The 26071-nt window shown below is 39.8% G+C and overlaps 2 protein-coding genes across 6 annotated transcripts in view; both read left to right on the top strand.

Moving 5' to 3' along the window:
- The window catches only part of LOC108655760 (uncharacterized), a 173265-nt gene that overhangs the window by 51804 nt on the left and 95390 nt on the right, over positions 1-26071 (top strand). The gene's annotated exons all lie outside the window — the stretch shown is intronic.
- Ac13E (Adenylyl cyclase 13E) overlaps positions 1-26071 on the top strand; it is a 62926-nt gene that overhangs the window by 9102 nt on the left and 27753 nt on the right. For 4 of the 5 annotated variants that reach the window (XM_089263777.1, XM_089263778.1, XM_089263779.1 and 1 more), the window contains exon 2: positions 11507-11856. The exons of the other annotated variant lie outside the window; for it this stretch is intronic. In XM_089263777.1, the coding sequence (XP_089119903.1) occupies positions 11848-11856 (9 nt within the window). In that variant the 5' untranslated portion in view covers positions 11507-11847. The remainder of the gene's footprint in view (positions 1-11506; positions 11857-26071) is intronic. 5 annotated transcript variants of the gene reach the window in all.

The following is a 26071-nucleotide window of genomic DNA, read 5'->3' as shown; positions in this document are numbered from 1 at the left end:
AATTCAAAATGATCTCCCGATCAATTGTTAAATAACCAAATCGAACTGCAGCGTGTGAAAGCACTTCCGATTAGTGCACTCCATTTAAGCACAGTTTTGTTGGGCTGTGTTTGTCTCTAGAGAAAATTGTTGTGTTTTCGGTAAGAGAATTTGAATATTCCCCCAGTTTCAGACTGTTGCTAATTGCATTTGGCAATGTTTGTGTTTATTTTTGGCCTTTTTGCGTCTGCTGGTGTTGCTTCAGTTGTTGTTGTTGCTGTTGTTGTTGGTCTTGTTGCGGCTGTTGCTGTTGTTGTCTATTTACACGTTAACGCTTATTTATCTTTCAACTTTTCGACTTTGTGCTTAAAGTTCATGAGCGCGCGTGCCGCCGCCGCCCGCTACGCTGTGTGCGTTACCTGGTGCGATGTAAACAAATGTTTAAAAATGAATTTTTCAATTTTCATTCAACGATACAACATAAACAGCAAAGACCAAAGGCAACGGCAAGGCGAAGGCGCCGTGCCAATGCCTCCAGGCGAATCGTGCACGAATGGCCAACAGTAAAATAGAATTTAAAAAAATAAATACAATAAAAAATACACTGGAGCCGGTCAAGGTCAGGGCACCAACAGGTGCTAAGTGAGATGGGCGGAGAGATGGAGGAGCCTGTAGAAGTGCCTCAGCTCATATGGAGTTATTCTCTGGACAGCAAAGCAATGGGCGTAGGAGTTGGAGTGGGGAAAGGGCGTCTAATTAGTGATTTAGTTGATTGAAAGTATGTAGAACACGCACTTACATTTATAGATCGGATCAGAGCACATCAGAGAGATCAGAAAAAAAAAACTGATCCCCTTGCCATTTCGAATTATCGAGACTCGGCTGTATATAATAATAAATAATATAATATAAACGTTAAATTTTATTTATAATCATCGATAAGTCTTTTCACAAATCGATTGCAAAGCGCAGGACGCCTAAATTTCGATAAAGATCTAGCTAGAGCACAGATTCCGAATTCATATATCTATATGTATATAGGAAATGATTAGGTCTACTAAAACAGCCCCAACCAAAAAAACTCTTCACATGCCGTCCTAATAAAATGATCGTGATTAACACTTTTTATCGCTGCACTTATCATAATGAATAAAGTATATCTATATATATTTATGTTTCCTGCTGTTCTTTATCGAATGTGCTGAAACAGTTTTCCGCTGTGCGTCTGCTCATAATTGGTAGACGAAGCATCTGGCGCGATCATAGAGTTCATAAAAAAAGAAACCATTTGGTCTAATAAACAATGAAGATATTAATAAAAAACATTTATTCGCTGGATTACATGGAACTCATCAAAATACCTGACAATTGTTTATGCCATTAACTGAAACATCTGTGTGCCATTTCCATGTGATTTTTATTCAATTTTGTCTCTCTCTCTCTCTCTCTCTCTCTGTTTATCTGTCTGTCTCCCTCTCTCCCTCTTACACTCTATATATGTATAATATTGTAAACCCAAGAACGGTTCGTTGGACTGTTTCTATCTGAATTTTTGCTTAGCGCTGATCCCATTTTACTGAATTATTCACAACATATTGAATCATTCTGTAATATATAAATTTATACATACATATATATTCGTATATAAGCAGAGCTCTAGCTTTGAGTCAGCATGTCTAAATCATGCTTTAACAGCGTGCTCCTAACTCTAGATTAGTCAAAGTAAATAAAGTTCACATTGAGCTGGATCTGTATGAATAGTCTATATTGATATATTCATATGAATTATTGAGGTCTGCAAGTATTTGGCGCAAAATTAAATGATCCAAGCTTAGAGATAAAAATTTTGATCGCATTTAAATTTTATGCTAAAAGTTGTGAAGAGTATATAAGCTTTTTCATATATCCTATTTGTTTATTTCTTTTTTTATGATTTTTTTATTATTAAATTTTAGATTAGTTTAGTCCAGTTTATTTATTTTTATTTAATTTATTATCTTTTTATTTATACATATTGTATAGATGTATTGTATGTCTCGCAATCATCCCATGGTGACTTATTTCCTACTTTTTCGATAAAGCATCCTCTTCCTTATCGATAACTAAGTTATCGAATACGAATTTGTCGATAATTTGATTTCGCTTAGGTTGAATAGCCTCCCAAAATAAACGTATTTAATGCATAGCTAATATTAATCTAATAATCTAGTAAATTAGTGTATGCCTCACATGATTAATCCCCAGGTTTGGAATATACTATTCGTATACCCTTCCAGCAAATGCTCAAACAGCAGAGAATTGCCATTGTCATGTGCTAATTTGATTTGATTAAGAAGCTTCAACTAGAACATAAGTTGTTACACTGTCTATAGGTAAGTGTGTGTGTGTGTGTGTGTGAGTGTATGTGTGTAAATTTGTATTGCATAAATGAAACATCGAATGATTGAAATATCAGTCCTGCCCTTGACTCAGGGTATATTCAAGTCGAACCCAAGTACTCCCACTCTATTTGTTTATTTGTTTTTTTTTTTTTCGTGCGAATGTATTTGTATAGGGTATTCAGAATGTTTGCTTTGGGCCATATGCAGTTTCTATAAATCCATACATAATTTAGTTAGTTCCATTAGATACGCAGCTGCATTTGTCTATTGTTGTGGTCTGTGCTATTGTTTAGCATGGATCAGTTTGTGGTCGAGGCTCTTTTCATGCACTTTTCATTGTTTTAGCTAATTTCATAGCCACTCTCCAGCTAAAGCCCGAGCATTAGGCATAATTACGAGCTGAAGGTGAAGTTGTTGTAGTCGTTGCTATTGATGTGCTTGGTCGTAGCAGCGTCTAATTAACGCTTATATTAAAGCAATTGCTGTCGTCTTATTTGTCTGTGGCAGCAGCAGCAGCAGCAACAACAACAACAGCTCAGTTGACTTTTGTTCTTAGTTTGTTTACTTGGCTTTGCCTAGCTTAGCTCATGATTAGCCCATGTGTATGCAAAAGTACACACACACACACACACACACACACACACACACACACACACACACACACACACACACACACACACACACACATACATGCACACATACATGCTTAGATATGCTCAGTCAATTGTCAAGTGAAAGACAATGAAAGAAATTCATGCTGCGCTTGCGTCGTCGTCAACAGAAATTTATTTGAAATATTTATAAATTATTATTGTATTGTTGTTGTTGCTGTAGCTGCTGCTAGCGTTGACTGTTTGCAATGCGATAATACTAATAAAATCAGTTCACTGGCAAAGTCGACAATTCAATGTGGACACACACACGCACACACACACAGAGGCACACAGCGGCATACATATGTATGTAGATACAGATATTATTTTATATGCATTTGGGGTTTTTGTTACTGTTTCAGTTTCTGTTTCAGCTTCTGTTTCTGTCATTGTGCCACAAAAATGACACCGACTTATGCCGCACATTAAATATTAATAACAAATTTATGCATAATCATCCTACAAACCGCAATGGACATTTTCAAATTGTCCAGCAAGAGCAGCAGCAATCGAAAGCAATTAACTAAAGAGATGCTGGCCATGGGCTAGGCACATGCATATACATACATACATATGTATATATGTAAGTATATATGTATATTTTGGCAAGCTTAGGAAATTGGAAATGTAAATTTGAAAATCGAATCTCTAAATCCTTAATCGAATATGGGAAGAAGAATGCATTTTAAGTTGTATATGTTGCAATATGTGATAGAAATGTGGATGTTTAAATATGAATTATGGTTCAGACTTGGAGCCATAGAAAATCATATAGCTAAAATATGAGAATGCAGTCAAAATTAAAAGAAATAAGATTACTTTAAACGGGAATATGCGACTAGGAAATACCTGGCACTGATATAGAGAGCTAGAACTGATATTTCAGTCATTCTACATACATGCATGCATGCATACATGCATACATGCATACATGCATATACATACTCATACAGGCACAGATAATTGAAAGTTCTATTCGAAATTGCAGCATCCTCAGCTTTCTTTTCGATAACATTCTGATTAAAATATAGTTAATATGCATACATACATATATGTATCTATAAACTAAAAAGTAAGCTTTATTAACATTTAAATATCATTTGCAAGACTCAAAATATATTCACATGTATATATTCAATTAGCTGAACTGTTCCTTTGCCAATGCAATGCTTCTGAAAGACAGAATTTGGGTCAAGGTCACGCCTCACGCCTCACACCTGCCTGAGATTGTTTGGTAAGCCAATGGGAATTATGTTAGTCTTAGGCATACACAGTGTATATTCAATGGGGACTCCTCTGTGGCTGCCATTCCCGATGTTCATTGGCATTCCACCGGGTCGGCGATAGACGTCGCCAGCAAATGCATTCTGTCAAATGACATAATCCCCATAAATATTGTGCAAACAATATGGGCTCGAGTACTACGGCTGTTGCTGCAGCGACTGTGGCTGCAGTTGCCGTTGCAGTTTGAAAAGTGTGACAAGAGCGTTCAAGTGAAATAGGAAAAACAAGTGAGTCAGCCTTGGAGCGGGAGTGAACGACTAGCAGGCACTGTGTACATAGAGCTTGAGCTGAACTGAACTTATCTTCTATCGTATATCTTATCGCAAATGCAGTTCTTAGTATCTCTGACAAATACCAAACTATAACCAGAATTGGTCTAGCTATAGATAGAGAGCTATAAAGGATCTCAGCTTTTGTGCGTTGTTGGCAGAGAGCCTGCATAGCCCATCATAGCCGCTTTCAGTGCGTCCAGGGTATTTATACAGTGTGTCACAGTCAAAGAGCGTTGAGTATTGAGTGCGCTCTGTAGGCGTGACAAGCGCGCAACTGATACAAATTAATTGCGGCGTAGACACAGCGCAGACAATGACGTCGACGGCGACGGCGACGTCGACAGCAGCAGCAGCAGCAGCTACGCTTGACATTTGCTAGTGCAACAGCAGGAGAAGTTTGAGCAGCATGCGCTGCAGACGAAGCTCTTCAAGTGCTCCGTGTAATTCGAGATGCTGCTTTTAAAGTCGGAGATCTTGAGAGCGCAGCTGCCTTGCAGCAGCCGCACCAGTTACAACAACAACAACAACAATGCATATTTTATACAGGAAGTAAAATATTTGTTGTAATTCTCTTCAACCTCAGACTGGGCTCGAACAAGTTGCAATAAATAATAATGATAATATTGCAGGTTTGTGACGTCAGAGGCGAGATTGAACAACAAAAATGGTTAATGAAAAATTCATCTACAGCATATACAGCTGTGGTCAAAAAAATAGCCAAAATGAATATATTGAAAAGAGTTTGCAATGAATATCAGATGAACGTACATACATATATTCTTATTAATTTAGGTGTTGCTATTAAGTCACTAAATTATTTTTCAATATTCACTGCTTCATCGTATCACTATTTTTATGACCTCAGCTGTGTTGCTATATATGTATGTATGTATATCTGTAATACATATATAGCACATGCTATACGCTGAGACTCGGAGACAGACGGCGCTTCGTCTGTGTCTGCAGTGATAATGCAAAAAAGAGGGGGAGGGGAGGGGCGGGGCGAAGCGGACATCGACAGGAAGGAAGTGCTCGCTGTTAATGCTATGCAATGCAATGCCGTTGCCAGTCGCTGCGATTGGAATTTGCCAGCGTTGGCAGCGAACACCTACAGCAGATTCCGTTGCCTCTCTGCCATTTGCGACTCACCTGAATGAGAAATCCTATGAGAGTCTCTGAGAATCGCAACTGGCAATAATCCACTAATCAAAATGAACACTAGCGAGAGCTATTTATATTTTTCTTGACTCAAGAATACCCCAATTCGGCCTTGAGCTTAAAGTGCGTCGCCTAACTGAGTGCATTCGTGAGTTGAGCGATTGCCGTTCGCTTGGGGAGCGAATACTCTTGTATGCATATCTGATATATGATATATTCATATCTTACTAACAATATTGGCAATCGCAGAGCATCCCATAAGAAATCACAGCGAGCGGAACATTGTGTCAACAAAGATAAATCTAAGCGCACTTTAATGAATATTGATTGATTGTTAGTTGATAAACGATTGCCCGAGTCGAGTATACTGATTGGAAGCCCAGCTAAACACAGTGAAATCAAGCCGAAAGCAAATATTAAATAATTAATGGTATATTTATGCTGTGATCATTTAAATAACTCTCTATGCCAGCTAGAAATATCTTATGGAATCTCATCAGAGATATACATTAATATTATTATAATATTAATATATCCATATTCGATCGGCAGTAGCTGAAGATGAACTTATATAGATTGATCCGTCTGTAGACCTGACCTTAAGAATATCTCTATATATACAAGATTCGTTTTGACGAAAATTAAAATCTGCATCTATATATATATATATTGGTATACATGTATCTATATCTATATCTATATCTATATCTATATCTATATCTATATCTATATCTATATCTATATCTATATCTATATCTATATCTATATCTATATCTATATCTATATCTATATCTATATCTATATCTATATCTATATCTATATCTATATCTATATCTATATCTATATCTATATCTATATCTTTATCTATATCTATATCTATATCTATATCTATATCTATATCTATATCTATATCTATATCTAGAGCGAAGCGAGAGCTAATAGCGAGATAGAGCGATACGAAGCTGAGCATACTATATAGCAATCTATATCTATATCTATATCTATATCTATATCTATATCTATATCTATATCTATATCTATATCTATATCTATATCTATATCTATATCTATATCTATATCTATATCTGTATCTCTATCTCATCTACTGAAAAAGTGAGGGTATTACATAGTCGCCATACTGCTGGTCGTGGTTTCGCTTTAGTTACGCTTCGATTTATGCATACTGCATAATATTTTATTCTCTCCAGATTAGCATATTTATTGATTATTCGCTATTCGACAGCTGGGGAAGTTGATTTTATGGTCAACTAGATCTAGAATTGCATGCAGCTGAATGTCGAAGAGGAAAAAAAGAAATATGCAACATAAAAAACTGCAGTTAAAAATTGTGTTGGGAATGTGAATTTCGTTCGGCATTTGTGCTCGGACTTGTTGCTGCTCGTTTCTCCCTCTCTGGGAGCTCCGTTGTTGTTGGGCTGTTGTTCGGTCAGATTTCGTCGTTTTTAGCGTTAAGTGACATCAACACAAATTCCTTGGCATGTGGCGACATTCAAATTTCAAGCCGCATGCAGAGCTGTGGCCAGAGCGCTTCGATTCGAAATCATTGCACAGCTGAAAACCGAAAAGTGGGAATTCCTGGGAACAATCGTAGCACTGCTCAAATATACATATACATATGCTGATTGCGAGCTCGAGCTGTTAAACTCTGTTTGCCCACTATAATTCCGAATAATCGCTATTGCTATTGACATAGCGTACATACATTGCGAATATCACGCATTCGCCACATGTGCCCATGCATAATGCATTCACATTCGATTGCACTGCGCTGGCCCACAAAGTGGCCAAACATTCATTTCATTTACGCCAGCAACGCCAACGTCAACGACAGCGAAAGTTTGTGCGCCAGCGGACAGGTTGAAGCAAGTTTTCATCCCAATGCCCAATGCCAACTCACAGTGGAACATCCACAAAACAAAACTAAACAAAGCAATACAAAACAGAACCGAACCGAACCGAGTCGAGCCGTCAACTTGATTAAGTCGATTAGCACAAAAACGCTCATTACCAGAGCACGAGCTGGCACCGTCCCCCCAGCTACCGGCGAGATGAAAGAGCCTAAGCCGGCTCTGGAATGCTAAACAGTTAGCTGGTCAAAAACATCGCTGACCCAGCACCATTGACACATATGTGTGTTTGTCTGTGTATGTCAAAGACTTTAAGATCGCATTTCAAAACAATCTGAACACTCGGAGAGGCCTCAAACGACAAACAAAATGAGCTTGAATCTGGGAAATTGAATGCAAATAATAATAAACAATTTGTTTATAATTGTTTCAACACGTCCCTTAGCATTGACTGCGTTTCCACTATTTGCTGTGCTTTGCATTTGTGTATTGGAGGGACCGAAAATATGAATATCGTAAATGCAAAGGGTCTCATTAGGCACGGTCGGACAAGTTTAGTTTTGCCGGCATATGTGAGAGATCTTTTTTAGGGCATTCCGTATCTAAAATTTTAACAAATGCTGCATAACTCAGAGAATTATGGCAAGCAAATGAATGTCGTAAATTGGAAATCTCTTTTTGAGTAAGCTTATATAGTTTTACGGGCATATTTGAGAGATATTTATAGCATATGCCTAATGTAAAGCTCTACAAGCAATGTTTGAATATCGTAAATATAAGGTCTGTTATACATATAGGCTTTTGGATTTTTACTCGTTTGGTTTGTTGCTTTACTTAAGTTCAAAGACATCTCTTCAGATCTGTTCTTATCTATCGATATTTGGCCATCTCTGGCTCAACATGGAAATAAATCGAATATCGTAAATTTTGAGTTTCTTATTAGATAAGGTCTGGCGCATTAATGTGAACTATTTGATGACTTTACTGATATCTTTATAGAGCATATCTTATAGCTGGATTTGTCATTTGAATATCGTAATTTTAGAGTCTCTTATTAAGTAGAGTTCGCCAGATTAGGTATACAGCCAAGTGGGCTTACACTAGTTTTTTTGGTAAGAATTTTTTAGTTTATTTTTCTTAAGTATGAAAAGAAGAGCGAGTATCGTAAATTGGAGTCCCGTTTAGTATAGCCAGGCTGTTTTCTTACTGTTCAATTCTGGTAGCATATAAAATATATATATTTAGCGGATCTCTTATCAATTACTGCAATGTTTCAATGTTTAATTTTCTCTGGAACTCTAAATATCGTCCATTGGCAATCTCTTATGTTAAGTTTAAGAACCCATATCTGCGAATGCGTATGCCTGATTGAAACTCTGACAGCATGTTTACAATATCTGCAGAACTTTCGCTCTGTCTATGTCGAATGTAAAACGATTATCGTAAATTTAAAGTCCCCTACTAGGGATGGTCCATCAAATCAGATATGCTGACTGACAGTCAAATTTCGCCATTCAATTAAACTCTGCCAGCAATTGAATGCAGTTCAGCGCACATCATATCAGATATACGAGCTAACAGATTGCTTGACATGTTTGTGCACATCACTTCAGCTCTGGCAGCTGCATAATGCTTGGGCTAAACACCATGACGGCAGTGACGATATAATTATAATAAGCTGATATCCCTACTGTGGCTGCTGCTGCTGCTTCTCCTGCTGCAAGGGAAGTTGCTTCCCTGCTGCTGCTGCTGTTGCTGCTGCTTCTCCCGCTGCTTTTCCTGATGCTGCTGCTGTTGCTTCCCCTGCTGCTTCTTTCGCTGCTGCTGCTAGTGGAACTTCTTCTGCTGCTCCCTCTGCTTCTGCTGCTGCTGCTGCAGTTGCTCCCGCTGCTTATCCTGCTACTGCTGCTGCTTCTCCCGCTGCTTCTCCTGCTACTGCTGCTGCTTCTCCCGCGGCTTCTCCTGCTGCTGCTGCTGCTGCTTCCCCTGCTACTTCTTTCGCTGCTGCTGCTGCTGCTAGTGGGACTTCTTCTGCTGCTCCCTCTGCTTCTGCTGCTGCTGCTTCTCGAGCTGCTGCTGCTAGTGGAACTTCTTCTGCTGTTTCGCCTGCTGCTGTCAAGCGTCAAGAATGGTGGCAAATGCGCTGTAACTGTTACTTATTATCATAATCATTGTGATTATCATCATCTTCAGAGCTGATAATCATCTCGATTTGTATATGTTTCGTATGTCAATATATTGGATGCTGGCCCAACCACAAACTCTCTGCTCGCTGTCAAGCAGAACTATTCCTCAATTTGACTCCACCTTCTCCACTCCACCTCTCACTCAGCTTCACTCTCTCTCCATCTCTCTCCCCCTCTGACAGCTGGTGCGCGTGTGTGCGTGCCTGTGGTCTGTGGCTGTGCGTCTCACTTTGGGCGGAAGCGCAGCGGCAATGATGTTATTAATGTACATTATAGACCCTGATTATCATTGCTATGCTTATTATGCTGATTATGTTACACTGATATGCTCTGCCCGCACCGCAGGCCGTCCCTTGCCACATTCCCTGCACACACACACACACACTCACGGTCAGCCGCTCCCCTATTTATGGCATGCATTGTTTACTGTATAGTTTCTCAGCGGAATTTACGGTTTGCAAAAATGAGAGAACAAGAAAAATAGAGAACATGATATTGTAATTTAAACTGAAATTTTACAAATTGAGCGCAATTCCCGAAGTACGCGATAGTAGAGCTACTCGGATCCGTTATACAAATTATCTTTATGTGGCCATTGAGCATATTATGCTCATTCACGAAGTGAAGTTGATTATGTTAGCGTGTTGCAATAAGATTTGAATTTTTGAATATATATTCGTGGGTAGAAAATCTTTTACTACTATATTCGATACTTCAAGACTCTGTTATTCATTCTGTTTGTTTTACTTTATACTTCTTATCTATTGAATTGACAAAATATTTTTGGGGCGTGGCAAATTGGAGCCCTGGAGCTGGAGATTGAAAATGGGTTAGTTAGGCTACTATAAACTCCTTTCTGAATATCCATACAACCAAGTGCCAACTCTTTCTTCACTAAGAATAAGTATTGTGCAGTCAGCAGCGCCCGACTGCAATACTTCTTCTTCTTACTTCTATCAAATTATGCAGGCAAATCTATTTTTAGATTTTGGAGCTATTCAAAATCTTTATAGTCAGATTTTTATGACATATTCGCTGAGTGAGTGGGTCTGCGTGGGGTGTATTAACGTCCGAAAGTAATTCTATTTTAAAATCAAATCAAAGTTTCGACATGATTGATTTGAACATAAAACTCGTCTGCTATTAGTCATAAGTATATCGTATGTTATATGTTCTCGTATTACCCATATCTAAAGTACTTTAATCTCTCGTAACACAGATCTTCCAGCCTATAGCCGATATATGTACATATGTATATTTTCCGATAGTATACCGATACGATTGAGTTGGGGAATGCTGTAGCCGTGGGCCGTTGTCAGAGCAATAGAAACAACAATAGCTGTGGGCGAGCGGGAGGCGGCGTGGCGTGGAACGCAACGAGCACCGAGCAGACCAGCTGTCGACGCTGACGCTGACGCCAGCGTTGACGTCGTGCGAAATTTATCACCCAAAAGATTCTTGAACTCGACGGGGGCCGTAAGGTCGACAGCTTGGCGTGGCTAACGGCTACCTGCTAGCGCTGCTACCTGTCGCCCGTCACGCCCCCACGCCGCCCATGCTGCGCCTTCCCCTCCCCCAACCAGCGAGCTTTGGCTGTCTGATTGTTTGATTAATGCCTCGACGCAGGCCATGTGCATTCTCACTAATCTCTCGATGTGAACTTTTTGCTAATGTTTGTATGTATGTGTGTGTGTATGTGTGTGTGTGTTTTTGTATATTTTGCAGCCATGTGGCGGCGATGAGGCAGACAGCAGCTGGGAGCATGCCGTGCCACTTGTTGCATGCCGCTTCCATGCAGCCAGCGCAACGGCAACAGCAACGAATTCGCATCAAATATCCTGCATATTACTCATACGCCATGTGTCGCCTGGATGCCATCGTAGCATGTTGCAACAGCAGCACCAGCAGCTGCCACCGCTTGCGGCTGACTAATTGAACGATCTATATTACAACAGCAGCCGCCGCAACAACATCAGCAACAACAATTAATTGAAACAGCATCATCAACAACAACAACGACAAGAACAACAATCAAGCGAACAAACTTGCCCACAAAACAGCTCAAAATGTCTGAGGTAAGTTTGGCAATAAATTTCACTCTTAGTTGCAAACTAAATCTTTGGCGCCCCCCAAAAAAGACGTACGACTCATTCACACCAAATTTACGTTTCACACTTTTAAACAAACATAAAAAATAATATATATACACATGTGCGAACATTGTAGTACTAAAGAGTTTAGCAAGAGAGAAAGAGAGAGAGAGAGAGAGAGAAGTGTAATGAAATATGATACAAATCATAGATGTTGCTCAACTCTATCGATCTTAGAATATGCTAGAGTATTTGCTGTAAATATTAAAACTACATTAATTTAACAATCAAATATTTTCGTTTCTTTTTTAATATAATAAGCAAATTCATTAGTCTTTAGACTTGTTTATATATAGATTTCCTGAAAATATTAGGTTTTGAACCTATTTTGCTTCTATTTATTCAGCTATTTATCATCTTTTTTCTATGCAAATATAAAATTCTTTAAAACGTTTTCATTCAAAAGTTATATAAAATGCAAGTAAAATAAAAAAAATAAAATAAAATATGTGTATATAGAAATTATTAATCTCTGTTCCTATGAAAATAGAGAACTATTTAAGAGTTGCATTAAACTCTTGGAAAGACTTAACTAAACTGAGAGTTCCAAGCTCACATCGTTAATCAACGATCCTCTTTCATTTAAAATTACTTTAGGGTAGAAAATTGGCTGAAACTTTAGCCAACTCCGAGATATTCTAGAAAAAACAAGTAAGAAGACTCTAGTCGAGACTGCTCGACTAGGAGATACCCTGAACCCTCCAAGCTGATATTCTGATCATTCTGCACTTCTTTTATGCACGCACACATTCATACATATGCATCCACCCTCACGCGCTCGCGATCTGCTAACTGCGCAGTAAGCAGCGACTGCGCTTGGGCTGCGCTGCAGTGTGGGCGATAGTATGAGAATTTACATGGTGAATAACTTCTTTTATAAACAAACGATCTTAATGAAACTTTCAGGGCGTAATTATATGGTCAAAATGTGTGTACATTCCAAAGCACAAGTCTCTAGTACTTGAAACACGTTTTTTACAAATTGAGGGCGAAGGGGGCGTGGTATCCAAAATCTGTTGATTACAAAATGTTTGTATTCATCATATATATGTACACTGCAAATCTGAAGTCTCCACTTCTAAAAGTACTCCGATGAGGCTCAAAAAACAAAATCAATTTTTCGATTATTCTCGATAAAAAAGTTATCGGATGAGTTATCGAAAAAATAAAGCAAACTCGTACTGCGTATGGTATACACGAGTATACGAAAAAAATTTCAGCTCTCTAGCTCTTATATCTTCTGAGATCTCGGCGTTCATACGGACAGACGGACGGACGGACGGACGGACGGACAGACGGACGGACGGACGGACGGACGGACGGACGGACGGACGGACAGACGGACAGGGCTATATCGACTCAGCTCATCGTGCTGATCAAGAATATATATACTTTGTGGGGTCTGCGATGATTCCTTCTGCCTGTTACATACTTTTACACAAAAACATTATACCCTGATTTCCCATTTTCAATGGGTTCAGGGTATAAAAACGCCGCCGTAAATATGTGTGTGCGGAAACACATATTGAAAGCTAGTTTAGTTTGAGCAGAATGTTTTCAGATAAATACCAGAAACAACAACAAGAAGAACAGCAAGGGGAACAAGAACAATATGTTGAATGTGTCTTACTCTGGTCCCGCATAAACATTTGAATTTTGGGTCAGTGACGTCGTCGCCGTGGTCGTCGTCTCATATCTCATGTTTATGTATGGGGAAACACACTCATGCACAGAGTGAGAGAGAGAGAAAGAGAGAGGAGGGAAAAAGGAATGTAAGCTGGAGGACGGACAGGGACCACAGTCACCTTTTTTTGCTTTGGCAGCGAACAGCTGTTGGCACACTCGTGCTACAAATATTGACCTAATTTGCACCTGTTTACAAATTCATTTAGCTCGCCGTGTGGCCCACATCGCATATCCCCGCATCCTGTGGGGCAGGACTTTGCGTTTTTGGCGCATGATTTATGCAGCAAAACGCGAACTTTGCGCGACATCCACTAACCACCACCCAACAATCACCCACCCATCGACCATTGCGAGCGCTAGTTTTAAGTGGGTCAAACCATGTCCATGCTCATGCTCCAGCCAGGGTGACCCACTCGACCAGCGGCTATCCACAGGATATTTGCGGTGCCTCCGAGCTCGCCATGCTCGCCTATGGCTGGCCGCGGCGCCTCAACGGGTCAGTTATGCACACATTGTTGGCATTCCCTTGTTAAACAAATTTACATATTCATGCACCAACGGAGCAGTCAGCAGGCTCCAGCACCAGCTTCAGCTTCAGCTTCAGCTCCAGCTCCAGCTCCAGTTCCACCTCCAAAGAGTGGTGAGCGTTCTTTGGAACAATCACAATGCTTTCAATTACGGTTTGCCAAAGCATTACACAGCACGATGGACTCCAGCAGCTTCATCACATATTTATGTATGTATATGATGCTACTCTCATATTCTAAGATACAACAAGAGGCACAACAACTGGAACTGGAATTTGTCAAGCGGCTGCTATGGCTGTTTAGAGCACATTATACAATATATATGAGAATCATTTTCAGTGAAAAAAGGCATAGGCCAGAGTTAAGCTCCCACAAAGCGAACAGTCCGAGTCGAAAAGTCAGGCAAGCAAATTGAAATAACAATGGAAGAACTTCATTTTGAAATATATTTACCTTTATTTAAGTTTCCCTTCATATGATATCTGATATACATACATATCTCATGAAATAATCTGTAAAGTTGTTCAGAAAAGCTAGAAATATTTTTAGGATTTATATGTTTTTCCATTTGTTTCCAGAAACTACAGTTTGCAGGGCCTAAATTACCCCGTGAGCCACTTGAGCCAATTTTAACCTCATTTAGCTTGTGCCAGAACAGCTCAGGTCTAGGCTAAATCTAGGTTAAATGCTTAGTAAATATTGTGTGACGCTAAAGAAAAGCAATTAAGACTGCTGCAGAACTGCTTGACACTCGTTTACTTTTGGAACACTTTTAACAAAGTTTCCTTATATATAGCTATGCACATATAAATTATTATTATTTTTTTAATTAATAGAGAAGCCTAAAAGCAAACTTGTAGTAATATTTCTAGCTCAAAAGAATGTGTATTTTATCATGCTCTCAATAGGTGTAGATTCATCGTAAAAAAATATCAACACTTTAAAAGACAAATATACCAACCAGGGTTTCATTTCATGTAAAGCACATCAGAGCGTAGAATGCAGAGAAATCCAATATACTCTGCCACTTCATGAGCGTGTATAAACAAATATCATAGTTAAACCTATATAACTCATAGCTGGCATTGGAAAACCCTCTAAAGTAAAAGCACTTTTCCGCAAAGCGAAAATGAAAACGAAAGCTTTAATCAGGCATTGCTTACACAAGAGCCGGAGCCAGAGCCAGAGCAAGAGCAAGAGCTCAATTGTAACAGTAGCTGCTGCTGGCTGGCTGGCTGGCTCCTCGAGCTCAGCAATTCAGGCACTCAGCTATTCAGCTATTTGTACATATGGAAACAGATGTACACACACACGAGTCGAACATTGAAATGGAATGGGAGAAGCGAATAAAATGTGTAGATAAATTGTAAAATTGGCAATGGAACGTCAAATAGTTGATAAGCGAGCCAAAGGGATAACCATATTGAGTTAACTGATTTTCCACTTCAATCTCTGGAGTCCACATAAAATGCCAAAAAACCAGAGCACAATAGAATCGACAATGATTTTCAATTTCATTGAAAATGTGCGGAACGGGTATGAAATGCTTGTCGATAGCAGGCAGAGAACGATGTGGACGATAGTATTATATGGAGCGGAATTTGTACTCATCTATCTGTCAGTGATCTTGCTTGATCTAAAGCAAGTTTGCTGAAATTTCAAATACTTTTTTATATACATTATACATATATACATTACATACATAAATTTATTTCAGTATATCAACTGAAATATACAAAATTTTAAAGTATTGTTTGAAGAACATTATATGTAAATGGTATAAAGGTTACAGTTCTTAGGGTATATGCTAGTCGTGCACTCGCCAGATCATACTTACTTGTCTTTACTGAAAGCTGCACAGTATGTGGGGGCATTGACATGAGCTATTGTTTGGTTCGAAAATCATGTATATACTATATATATATATATATATCTAATTGGTTGTCCAATTGAATAGTGGTTCTTGTCCTGCCAGATGCTTAAAGCATACACATTCACATATTTATATAAATCGTATATATATTAATCAGAAAATTCTATTCATGATGTATATAAAATCTGCTAATTGACATTTGTTTTTGAGTAAACGTGGATTAGTCCATTTTATGTACTTATCTCCATTTCTTAATTGACTCACATATGTAGGTAAATGAATAGACAAATTTGTAATTTCATATAAAATACATTGTCTTACTAATTGGAATCCTCTAGTAAGTTCTATAGTATAGTATAGATACTACGATTGAGAACAGATAACTCCAGCGTAGTATAAATATGAAAGAGTATCTATACTGGGAAAGATAGTGAGGACTGAGAACTTGAAGGTATAGCAATTGTTAATATATCATTAATGAAATCTTAATAGAGTTGTTAAACACTTTGCATCAGTTATGATCAAACGCTCATCAATTTTCATATATCGAATGCCTGAAAGCTTATTAAATCTTCCGTGCCTAACGCTCGATTTGACGCATTAGGATAAAGCGAACGATTATGTGAGCGAATGATTATTATGATGAAGGCAGTGATGTTTATGTTGCTCTTCTTCTTCTGCTTCTGGTTATTGCTGTTGCTCATGATTAGCGGTAATTAGGCCACTAATTTAGCCCGCTGACTAACGCCTTAGCCACTTGGGCGTCGCTGCGCCGCCGGCTCGTCAATTCGTTTGATTGTTTCTGTTTCCTGTGCATTGATTTCAATGATTGATGTGTTTTTAATGATGGCGACAGGCGGCAGGTGCTTAAAAGCTGGTAAAGCAGCCATTTCAATCATTAGCGATACGCCACTAACTACCCACGTTATGCACCTCTCTCTCTCTCTCCCTCTCTCACTCTCTCTCTCTCTCATGGAAGGTGAACAAGTTGGCAACTCGACGCGTCTCGATTGCAATAAACTAGATGAAAACAAAAAGAACGAGCAAGCTGAAATTCTCGAATAAGGAATAGAAATAAAAATAAGAATAAAGCATTGACAAATCTAACGCTTGCCAAAGTCGGAAATGCTCCAGAAGATAAATGGCTTATACTAATTGATGGCTTTTTGAGGAAGCCAAACTGAGAGATGTCTTTCGAACATTTCTTATAGATATATGTCTAAAAAGGATATAACATAATGCATGTATGATTCATATCAAGAATATGAATCCAAAAAGGATATTGGAAATCCAGAAATCCCTCAGAAAAAAGTCATGAAAGAGCGACGCTACAGCAGGATTTCGGAGACAAAGAAGAAGAACAAGAAAGCGTATTACTTTAATGATAACAAGACAAGGCATGACATTTATACAGTCGAGTCTCGATAGTTTTTACCCCATTAAATAAAAAATCGCGATAAAATTTGCTACAGTAAATTTGAAATTCTGTGTAAATCGAAGAAAACAACTTATTCCCTTGCCATTTCGAATTATTGGGACTTTACTGTACATCGTACTTAAAGTAATTCCCATTATATACGTTCAGCTCCCCATCTTTATCTCCTGTATCGTAGCCTCTTCCTCTCCCTTCTGGACATGTCTAAATTTGAAAGGCGTGCCAAAACGCGTGCAAATCAAACATCAATCGATAGTCAACTGACCATGAATAAATCGAAAATCGAAGTTCAAATAAACGTAATCGGCGTAAACTCAACGCTCGTGATACTCTATGAGCAGACCTCGTCTATGTACATTTATAATCTATGTGGAACTATCTCTCACACCCAGCCCAAGCAACGCCTCGTCCACGAAAATTATATAATACCCAATAAACGACTGGATGGGGTATACTCTCTAGTGGCAGCCGGCCGCCGATTGTGTTAGGTCGTTGTCGTAGCACTGGCTGGAATAGCTGCCACTGCCACAGTCAATGCCTGTTAACTGGCACAGCACTAAAGTTGCGACAAGCAAACAAAAGGGCAACAGCCAAACAAACGAACGACAGCAACAATAACAGCAACAGCAATAACAGCAACAACAACAACAGCATCTGAATAGTGTTGAGCATGGGAATGCCGTTTGGCAGTTGGTGTTTACGTGTCGCCTGCAAGTATGCTATGAAAAATATTGTAATCATAAACTATGCCACGCAACAAAAAGCAGCAGCAACAGAGTGTCTCCACGGAGCACAGCAATTGACTGCATAAAGAAGGGGCTCAGAGGGGGGGTGGGTGGTTGGTCAGTGGGTTTTTGTTGAATTGGGTTTTTTGGCATGTCCTTGCGGTCAAGCCGGGCCCAATGGTGCTGTCGCTTTTGAAATGCCAGTGGTACAGATGCATCACAGCTACAACCAGTACCCAACCGGCACCCACCGCAACCGCTGGACCCACATGCAGCGGGAGCAAACAGAATAACATAAATCCATACACTACATGGCATACGGATAATTGAAGTTCTTTTCTACTGCCAGAGCCCTGGCAGCAGCCCAGCCCGAAGAAGCCGCAACAATCGCATAGAATGACCACAATAGTTGGCATAGCACGAATGAACTAACAGACAGCAGCAGAGATTTGTCAGCGCAGCGCCTGAATGCCTTTGTTCCCCTAAACACTTTGATGATGTTGTCTAGTTGTTAGTGTCATCTCAACACCTTCTGATGGCTGCGCTTGACTAATTGAATAACAACAATGAATTCAGCTTACAAATGTTATCTAAGCGTATTAAAACACAGGACACCTATTTAAGATGGTTCACTCAGGACACAATGGCTGTGTGAGTGTGCATATGATAGGCAGAAGGAGGAGGAACCCATTAGAAATATATATACTCTTGACTACGATGACGATTACAGGGTATCACCTAGTCGGTGCCAGAATGTAACAAGTATCAAATGTGTTATTAGGATACCTTAACAATGGTATATATTAAATTCTTATATCAATATCAGCCCCTCACAGGTTGCAGGGTATCTCTTAGTCGGTTCCTGTATTTAGTAAGAGGTTTGGTTCATTACATTTACCAAATGTGTTGATAAGATATCATATCGATGGCATAGATCGAATCCTTATATAAATATTAGCTCGTCGCAGGGTACAGGGTATCTCCTAGTCGATCCTAGTATTTATTACAAGTATCAAATGTGCTGTGAAGATGCCATAACAAAACCTTAGATTGACTCCTTATATCAATATCAGCTCTTGGCAGGCTACAGGATATCTCCTAGTCGGTCCCAGCATTTATTATCATATTATCAAATTTGTTGTCAAGATATCATAACAAAGCCTCAGATTGACTCCTTATATCGATATCAGCTCTTCGCAGAGTACAAAGTATCTGCTAGTGGGGCACAGGGTATCTCTTGGTCGGTCCTAGCATTTATTACACTTATAAAATTTCTTAAGATACCATAACAAAGCATCAGATTGAATCTACGCAGAGTACAGCATCTCCTAGTAGAGTACAGGGTAACTTCTAGTCGGTTACAGCTTTCAATCCTTATAAACAATAATACTTGTTTAATAAGATAGTTGACCTAGACCACCTGTTAAACGTAACACACCAATTCTTCGCTTCAGCATTGAAATTGAGTTTTCTACATATTCGAAATGCAATGATTAAAATTGAAAAGGCAATTGTGAAGCTGAAGCTCGATAAAGCAAATGTCAAGGAGCTGAAATATTGCTTACGCCATGAATGGACTGAGATGACAGAGGGCGTGACAGGGTGCGGCAAGGGCCGGATATGGCTTGAGTTTGAGTGTTAAGCAATAGCTGTCATTTTGTCGTGTTGCAAGATGTCAAATAATATTCAAGTTGACTCGAGTTTGCATTTGTTATGCGAGCAGCTACTCCTGCTGCCTGCTGCTCCTCCTGCTGCCTGCTGCCCCAGCTCTCTCTTCTTCCTCTAGTGCATCAGCATCTACTCATGAGAAATTCATGAGTTTGACGTTGCCATTGAGCTGATGTAGAGCTCGGTGGGCGGCAAGGGGCCGCTGCAATTAACTGGCAAACATCGGCCGTAATAGGAGCAGCGCAAATACCTCTCGCACCACCCCTCGACTGCCATTGAAGCCTACTCACGCAAAAAGTATTCAAGTATTCGCCGCTCGTCTAACTGCGAAAGCCGCCCTCAAAGTATGCAATGCTGAAATTTGCAAATTTTTGTATTTCTGCTGAAATATTTGTTGATTAGTTTCCGGCTAACTTTTGGCCAACTTAATCTAAACAGATTTTAATTAAATACATTTTTTAAAGCAAAATTAGCATAGAGAGCATGGAGCTTAGTTCTCTAAGCTATTCAGATTTGAGGGGTGCTACAATTACAGGTAAAGTTGAGTTCTAGGGAATGCCTAATGGAATTTCATCAAGTCGTTCTCGAGGAAGTTGCATTTAGATCATCCCAGCTCAAGCAGAATTTGAGCTGTACGTAAGCAGCTGAAAAATCGAGTATTTCATGGAATCTTTTGAACAGTTCTGGACTCAAATTCTATTATCTAGCTCTTAATATGATATATATAGAGAATAGATCAATAATAATTAATTTATTCTGTTTGATATAGCAAATTGTAAAGAAAGGCGAGTATCTCCAAGAGATTTAGCTATACAATATAGTAAAGTAGAACGTTTCGCTAGGTCAGAGGCAAGAAAGGAATTTAAATCTAGCTGCACGCCTTCTAATTAGCAGCAGGATGTTTTCGGTTCGACATGCTATTATGCTATCGATCCAGAATATTAGAAAATATTTTTTAGTGAATTTACTCGGCAAGCGCATGACAAGAACAACAGTTGATTACAGGGTATATTCAGGCCGAACATGTCTATTTTTTCTATAGATTTTCTATGACTAAGTCACTTCCTAAAATTAAGCCATTGATTAAGTTTTTAATCGTTCCGCATCAGCAAATTTGTACAGGGTGTTTTCAGGTCGAATCATTAATATTTATTTTGCTTTTGGATCTGCGTAATTCAGCAACACTTGACAAATTTTGTTGTAATTTTTTTTTCCCAGCTTCAGCTGCAAATTAACATAAAGCATTTATGGAAATGCCTAAGCTTTAGCGCTAAGTGCGCGTCTAACAGAGCATGTGTGCGTGTGCGAGTGCACACATGCGTGTGTGTGTAGTTTCATAGGTTTACATACAATTTGCATATGTTTTGGAGTGTGCGTGTGTGTGTATGTGTATCGCGATGTCAAGCACTGAGCGAGTTTATCTGTGCGTATGCAAAAGTTTTCCAATTAAAAGTTTCGCAACGTCGCCACCGATTGCGTTGAGCCGTGCTGTCCTGATCCTGCCAGCGCCTCAGCCAGTCGGCCAGGAGGCCAGGAGGCCAGAAGGCCGGCCGCATCGGGAGTGGGTAAATGTGTCAGTGAGTGACTGAGTGAGCAGGCCAAAGGGTAAACTCTGGCGGCAATCAGCGTTGCTGTTGCCGACAATTATGTTGCATAATGAGCTATAAACGTGTCGCCCGCCACTCCCCTGAGGAGTGGATGGGAGGGGGGTGGTGTGAGGGCGTTGCTGCTTGAGAAATATGCACACGCCTAGCTGCAAATGGCGGCTTAAGTGATAAGCACACATGCCCCCAGCTGTGTCTGCTTGCCGTTGTTCTTGTAGCCGCTCAAGTGTGCAAAAAGAGAAAACACGCATACGCCAGGTAGGACGCATCTACTCCAATGTTTGTCTACAACTTCTGCGTTCGCTGTTGTTGCGCTCTTGGCAAATGGAGCGTTAAGCTTGTGTGTGTGTGTGTGTAATAGGTGTGTATTGGAGCTGTGAACAAACAATTGGCATAATCGCTGCATTGACAGGTTTGACAGATTGCTGTTTATTATAGCCACTCGTTGCCATTGGCACTATGTACCGACTTTTCGCCAGTTCCTTCTTTGCCTTCCTTTATAACTGTATACTATTTTTATAGCTACGGGCCTTTGGCATGTGCCGGCCAGTTGACAGCTGCAAAGAAGTGTGAATGGGCTCGAGTTACCTGCGCCGGTGAGAACAGGACATTTATTTGTCGAGCGGACAGAAAGTCGATAAATATCGATTGTCAAATCTAGTTGAAGCTGACACAATTGCTGTGCACTTAAGGACACTCTACAGGCTGGCACCTAGATAAAGATCGAGAGTGAGAGTGAGAGTGAGAGTGAGAGCTAGATGTGGGCCACTGCTGCTCAGCTGCTCCTTAGACGTCTGCCCTTTTATAGCCTCTGCTGCAGCTGCCATTGACAACATCTTCGTCTGCTATTTTCGTTACATTAACTCGTTTTCAATGTCTCCATGTAAAACGAAGCCGTGAGGTGTGTCCGTCGGTGTCTCGGTGCTAGTGTGGCCGACACTCAATTCCTTTCGGTGCGTCAGCTGCAGACTGCAGGCTGCAGGCGCAACGCACACTTTGAACGCCCGGCTGCATTGTCACCTTGGCGTCATAGCCAATAGGCAACTGCCAGCAGCAGCAACAGCAGCTGGAGCTAGAGCAGCAGCAGCAGCAGCATCAGCTTTTGGCCGTAAAGGCGCGATAAGGATCATTTATATGCTTGTCATTCGCCAGATGCCAGATGCGCGCATAAAAAATGTGAAGCCGACAATTCATCTCAGCTGCCATTAACATTGAATTCCCATTCACATTATATACATACACACACACACACACATACATACATACAAATGCATATGTATATATATGCAGTGTAAGCCCAGACTTTACAGGGCTTATGTTTGATACAAGTTTAATGTGTTAAGTGGCATTTGGGTATCGTCTGCTGGCCATGAACAAAACCCAGAGCACAGACAACCAGAGAGCCACAGTGAACTCTCAATGGGTTGGCAAGTGTAAAGCTTTAATATTTCAAGGAAATCGACTTAAGCTTAGGCCACAAGTTTCTGAATTGAAGAAACTTTCGACAGAAATTAAATTTTTATAATTCTGTTCATTAATTTAGCACAAATCCGTGGAGGTATTTAATAAATTCTGGATTGCATATTATTGGTTAGCTATTGAGTTTAAGTTTTATATATATATTTAAGCAACAATTTTTAAAATTTCCTCAAAATTTTAAAGTTGGGAAATGAATTTATTATTTATAATTTATTCAGTTCATATATTACGATTTATTGTCTGAAATTTAATAGCGCATTTAGTATTAATTACAGATAAAGTTCAGTACAAGCGAATATTTGCTAGATTTTAATTCTAGGCATGGCCCAGTAGATCTTGAGCTGGTGATATCTGAATCCGTTCATAACTCTCATAACATATTTAGTATAGATATTTTACTTTGAAATATTTTTAGACATCAAAAATGATCAAGCAGAATTTTTTTTTTTTTTTTAGTGAAATTTCAATATAACATATACTTATAAATATCATGCACATGATATACCCTAATGGTATTCATCAACTGCACAAACTAGCCGTTTCTTCATCGAAAGGGATGTAGAAAAAGTAGTCTATAAATAGCTATAATTGAATGGCATCATATTCCTGATATAATTGTATTGAAAGCGAATCGAGGGCTCGCATTGGCAAAGTCTAATCAGAGCTGCAACAGTTGGTTCGATTCGCGTAGCATACCTTCAGGCGTAATTTTCATTTGCCGATGGGGAGGGGAAAACGGAAGCAGGAACAACATGCAGACAAATGGGGGATCGGAATTGGTATTGAAAGTGGATTTGGTATTGAAACTGAATGCGTAATGCGTAGTGCGTAATGCGTAATGCGTAATGCGTAATGTGTAATGCGATGGCCAATAACGTTGAATGAGTGAGAATACGAAAGTACCTGTTGTATAACCAACCAGTGGCAATATTATTGTGTATTCAGTGTGTCTGAGTGTGTGTCTGTGTGTGTGTGTGTGCCGAAGAATGAGCAAACAAACAAACAAACATACACAGAGACAGACAGACAAACAAACTAATTTTCTATTGAATAACACAAAAACCAAAAAAAAAAGAAAAGAACATAAAGAAAACTGGGAATAAAAAGTTATGACCAAAGGGAATGGAACAGACACAAAGGATGGCGGACGTAGAGTTATATAAATAAATATGTACATACATATATGTATGTCTATGGATATGGCAGCAAAGCTAAATTGAAAATAATATTTGCTGAAAGTAAGTAAAGCTGCTATCTGTTCCTGCTCCTGCTGGTGCTACTCCTACTGGTGCTTCTCCAGTTCCACACTTGGGAGCAATTTCAGTCTCATCATCAGCATTCGGCTCCCACTCAGGATTGTTGCTAATTTAATTGAATTTATTTGCCATGTGGCCGCAATTTATGAAGAGCCTAACATAGCCGCAGTCAAATAAAATTTGGCTAAGCGAATAGCCTCGATGCAGTCCCAAATCAGTTAGTTCACTGAGCCACTCAATCTTGGCCCATCTTGGCAGGCTTAGCAAAGTAAAGATTGGAATTAAGCCCATAAAAATAACATTATTTTCTGTTCGATAACTCATAATCATTTTCTTAGTATCGATAGATATCGATAAGTTGATTTGGGCTTTCAACATTGCCTACATACCGTAAAGTCAGGAGGGAGAGAGATTTTTAATAAAGCCCGGAATATGTGAGTTCATAGTGTTCAGGGTATCTTCTAGTAATGCAGTACTGAGAATAGAATATTCTTACTCATTCGATTACTAAAGTTCGTATTCCCAGCTTCATTGATTTAACTTATTTATATTGATATCTATAAAGATAGTATTTGAAGGTATAATATTTCATGGCATTTCTATAATTCGGGGTCTCCATTTATAATAGACTCACAGATCTAATCGGAACTAATGAATGAAATGGATAAATAAATTAGGATCTTTCGTTGACCCATCTTATATTCCTTTCGTACACCCAATTTGCAGAAATACACTTCTATTCGTCTTCCATTTCAAACGATAGAACGACAAAGTATAAAATTAGCCACGCCATATATTCACTTAGGGCTTAATCCACCTAGAGTTGTGTAAGGCCCGAGCTCTGCTGTTTGTCTTAGCCCCTAATCTGTATAAATACAACAATTGTTGACAATTTAAACGTGCACGCTGACTGGGTGACTCCTCCGCTGCCTTCTCTGCCTCCTGCCGCTGCCACCGCACGCAATCCTTCAACCAGCCAGCTGGGCACTGGGTCGTTGCCTTGGCCCGCTGCTGCAGTGTCCGGCTGTTGGGCAATCAATTAAATGTGCGGCACGCAATTTCCTCCTTTATGTTGGCTCGCTGGCGCTGTAGCAGGAGCTGGTGCTGTAGCATGAGCTGGTGCTGGAGCAGGAACTGGTGCTGGAGCTGTAGAGTTGCTGGCAAGTGGGTCGCCTCATTAGAGCCATAGACCGTTCGAGAATGTTCCGGAGACATGGGGCTAACACGTAACGCCAGCCAAGAGCCAACGTGACAAACTTTGCCAGCCAACAGCAGCAGCAGCAGCAGCAGCAGCAGCAACAATGGGAGCAATGGGCATAGCAGCGCGCAACATTTAAGAAAATGTCTTCAAGCAAATTGTAGCGGCGTGTGGTGGCTGGGGGGGTGGGGGGTGGTGGGTGAGCCAACAGAATTTAATAGAATTTAAAGAGCTTTTAGCAGCGGCATGCATGGAGCGCGTCCACGCGCAGAGTCGCACGGCGGGCTGACGACATAAATCTGCCAAGCGGAGAGCAATGCTTATAAAATAATAATGACAACAACAACAACAACAAGTAAGAAGACTCTAGTCGAGACTGCTCGACTAGGAGATACCCTGAACCCTCCAAGCTGATATTCTTATCATTCTGCACTTCTTTTATGCACGCACACATACATTTACATGCATCCACCCTCACGCGCCCGCGCTCTGCTAACTGCGCAGTAAGCAGCGACTGCGCTTGGGCTGCGCTGCAGTGTGGGCAATAGTATGAGAATTTATTTGATAAATAACTTTTTTTGTAGACATGCAATCTTAATGAAATTTTCAGAGCGTAATCATATGGTCAAAATGTGTGTACATTCTAAAGCACAAGTCTCTAGTACTTGAAATACGTTTTTTACAAATTG

Source organism: Drosophila navojoa, chromosome X, assembly GCF_054131105.1.
Source record: "Drosophila navojoa isolate 15081-1374.11 chromosome X, UAZ_NAV_1.0, whole genome shotgun sequence".
Taxonomy (NCBI): domain Eukaryota; kingdom Metazoa; phylum Arthropoda; class Insecta; order Diptera; family Drosophilidae; genus Drosophila; species Drosophila navojoa.
Note: the sequence above shows the minus strand (reverse complement) of the source record. Positions and strands in the feature narration are given on the sequence as shown.